At 40.3% G+C, this 3,580-nt stretch overlaps 1 protein-coding gene across 2 annotated transcripts in view; it reads left to right on the top strand.

Moving 5' to 3' along the window:
• Window positions 1-1,867: 1,867 nt before the first annotated feature.
• Window positions 1,868-3,580, top strand: part of usp34 (ubiquitin specific peptidase 34) — a 70,966-nt gene continuing 69,253 nt past the window's right edge. For both annotated transcript variants that reach the window (XM_062544208.1, XM_062544209.1), the window contains exon 1: window positions 1,868-2,205. In XM_062544208.1, the coding sequence (XP_062400192.1) occupies window positions 2,163-2,205 (43 nt within the window). In that variant the 5' untranslated portion in view covers window positions 1,868-2,162. The remainder of the gene's footprint in view (window positions 2,206-3,580) is intronic.

The following is a 3,580-nucleotide window of genomic DNA, read 5'->3' on the forward strand; positions in this document are numbered from 1 at the left end:
TAATGGGCAGGTTGATTGGCAGGGAAACTTCTGCAGCCGATCTCCACAGGGAACAGTCATCATGCCTGCTATTCCTTGTCCTTGCGATCCTGAACAAGGGACTGGTACTCCAAGGCCTTCCTCTCGTGGGCCTCATCACATTCCCCCCTCCCATGGCATCGTCAGCTCCACCAGGATTATGTTCCTATCCTTGGCCGACCACAGCGCTATGTCTGGGTAGAGAGTTGTGCACACCACCTCTGGGAACTGCAGCCTGTTTCCCACGCATTTCGCAGAACATTGGACTTAGTTCTTTTGATTGAAAAAGGCTCCAGTAGCATCGCCAGCCTTATTTTACTGGTTACTGGTTACTGCTGCTCCAGTAAATAAGTTAAAGTTTTTAACTAGCCCCTTTTGCCTGCTTGGCATCAGGTTATTATAATAATAATTATTATTAGACTGGACTGTGCCCCAATAGAGTTTTGGGTCTAGTGACACCCCTGCTTGGCTCCCTTCTTGATGACGTCTTCTTCAAATTTGTACAGGTCTCTTCTCGCATCTCTCCCACTCAAGCATGTCAGCAAGACAGAAGTACTTTGATCCCTTAGATAATGTAGTTTTATGCATTTGTCTTTGCATTACAATCCATTTTATTATGTATACAAATACAGAGCTATTCAGGTCCATTATTCTGCCATTTGAAATGGCCATGTTTTGTAGCCTATGATAAGTGCTTGCAAAAGCTGAAAAAGCTAGTGAATACTTCATTACTTCATGGTCGATGGCAAAGTTAATCATAAGGATGCCTGCTTTGATATTCAAATAGGCATCTTATTGTCACCTGAGTGACAACAAGAAAACAAAAACAACAAACACAAAAACCCTGCAGGCTTTAAGATACAGCAGCTGCTCAGTCATCTGATCCCAGATGGACGCTATTGTATTGTACTGTGTCCATATACAGTATGCTGCATGAAATGTCATATAAACCTTTTAATTCACACATGAAAACTAAAGAGATGGAATGTGATTTGATCCATTTGGATACAATCTGTGCAGTAGGTCTACAATTTTTCTTTGGTGTTGTTGCAATTTTTAACAGTTGTTTGAAATTAATCTTGTATTATAATCTGAATTTCTCCCTTCTATAAGGAATTATACAATAATTGTGATTATCATAGCTCCAAAATCATTTTTGCAGCATGAACATTACTCCTCTGTTTTAAAACATAGGCTATTGAAGACCTGACATGCATTTTCATTGTGCATATTCAGATGCCGATTTGCAGACTTCTTGGAATAGTTTTAAAAACTGGCCATAACCTTGCCATCTAAAGGTTCAATATCTTGGCAGTATTGATAGTTTCTGTTTTCGTTTATGTGATTGTGTGATTTTATTGAGTGACATTTATGTTATAAGGTCAAGACTCATGAATCAATGCAACCATGGGAAATAGCCTGACATTTATGGCATGCTTTTTTGTGGCATATTGATGCATTAGGCTATGACATACCCTTAAATGATTGTTCATTGTGCTATTCTCCTGTTAAGATAGAACCACACTGTCAAGGCATATAGCTGTCAGTGTTGGATTGGACAACATACACACAAACTTCTGATAAATAGGCTGTTTCTTTTTACAGACTGTGTAGTCATAGAATAACCAATAGTAGCCAACAATAAAGATGCGTTGACAGCACAGACACCACAGCTCATAACCAAAACAGCCTAAACTGAAGAGCAGCCTCCATGGTAGACGTGTTTGTATCTCTGGTTGTCCACAGAGGGAGTGACATAAGGGAGTGACCGCGAGATTGCCGAAAATCGTCGAGTGATGCGAAAGAGACACACGGAAAGAGACGAAGCTTTACTCAATGTTGCCCCCCCCTATTCAATATGGCTGTCGTATCTGCTCTTTTCAGTAACGCTCCGATTGGAGATTGACTCGACTCTGCATGACTTGGTGCCTCTCTGTATTGTTTGTTTCATCGTGATTTTTGTTAATAAGTTGTTGTGCATCTCCAAACAACCCTTATTTCGTTTCTTAACCAGCCCTCATCTTAGGCATTGCGTTGGGCCTTGCGTTTACCCCTAAACAGCCAGCTGCCAACAGTCCGAATTAATCAACAATTTCCAATGGTTTGAGTAACGTTACACTTTCGCTCTTTCTTCTTAATGAACAATGTGTGAAAACTGCGCCGAGCTGGTGGAGGTTTTAAATGAAAGTAAGTGAAGTATTTCTCTAATTTTACAAACCTTGACTGAGTTCACTGTGGTTATGTGAAGCTAGTTAGCTAGTGATAGCAAGGCTAGCTGTCCAGTGCTTGCTACCTAGCCATGATGCTGGTATGCTCCTAAGTAATCTGCTTGCTAACTAGCACCAATCTTATTTTGTTCAGACAATTTATTTAGTAGTCATGTATTTGCTGGTTGTTTATAGGCCGGCAATAATACAGAATGTGTGCTACGGCATTTCCTCGGCCTCTCAGTTCCCTGACAATCTTGAAGGCCTCATATTTCAGTTTGCCAAATTATGAACGGCAGATCTCACCGGCTAAAACTCAGTAAGTTGACAGTATTTGTTGCTAGCAATGCAGCGGCTAGCTGGTACAGACTTTATCGTGTGTACAAATGAGACATTTGTAATTTGCACAATATTCTGCTAACATTGCCTTTGGAAGATTGGCCGATGCATTGGGTGCATTTTGTTACATTATCTTCCCAGTTCGACTAGACTGAGGTTTTGGTAACTGGATGCTTTTGCAGGCTAGTTGAATTGTTTGGACCTTGTTTGACACTATGCTCAATTCATGCAGCAGCTAACATTGTGGCAAGGCTATGAAGTTTAGGGGGTTTAGCTGGACATCAGTGGCTAGAGTTTTGACATTGTGTTTTGCAATATTCTCCGAAGTTAAAATGGCTATCGACAGCTAGCTGGGTTATTCACAGACAGTTATACATAATATATGTTGTGATCAATTTGTATTGTCCTCCTTGTCAGTGTTTCACATTCACATCTTGTGATTCTGTTTTTTTCCTTCTAGTTTAACATATAACGTTAGTCATTAAGTAAATATTCATATGGAGCTAACGTAGCTAGGTTATGTTACTTGCTAATAACTTTAGCTAGGTTGCTAGCTGGCTACACCTGTTAATACTCTCCACGAGGTAGCTGTCGCAAGTCGACAATCAAAATTGTATTCGATGCTATTTGATATTCTATATGTAACCCGGGTCGTTGAAACGATGTTGCCCAATGATTGATTTAGTATGCGCTACCTCAGGTTAGGTACTCACTAACCACCATAGCTGAGTTAGCTGTCTCGCTGAAGTAACGTTAGCACTAAATGTTGGACGTGTTACTTTAGCTTGAGAGATGGTTTCAAGCTGTCCAGTTGCACTCACGCTAACCTTGCTGTCAATTGTTAAACACAAATGCACGTAGACTTTTTTTTGTCATATTATCTCTTCTCTAGTGCTGCTGCTTAATTGATATTTTCTAGTTGGATTAGAAATGCAGTTTGGTTCTCTGAACATTGTCCAGTCAGTGCATTATCCTTCACCGCCAGATTGTCAGATATGGACAGCTAATACTTTGAA

Source organism: Sardina pilchardus, chromosome 1, assembly GCF_963854185.1.
Source record: "Sardina pilchardus chromosome 1, fSarPil1.1, whole genome shotgun sequence".
Classification (NCBI taxonomy): Eukaryota; Metazoa; Chordata; class Actinopteri; order Clupeiformes; family Clupeidae; genus Sardina; species Sardina pilchardus.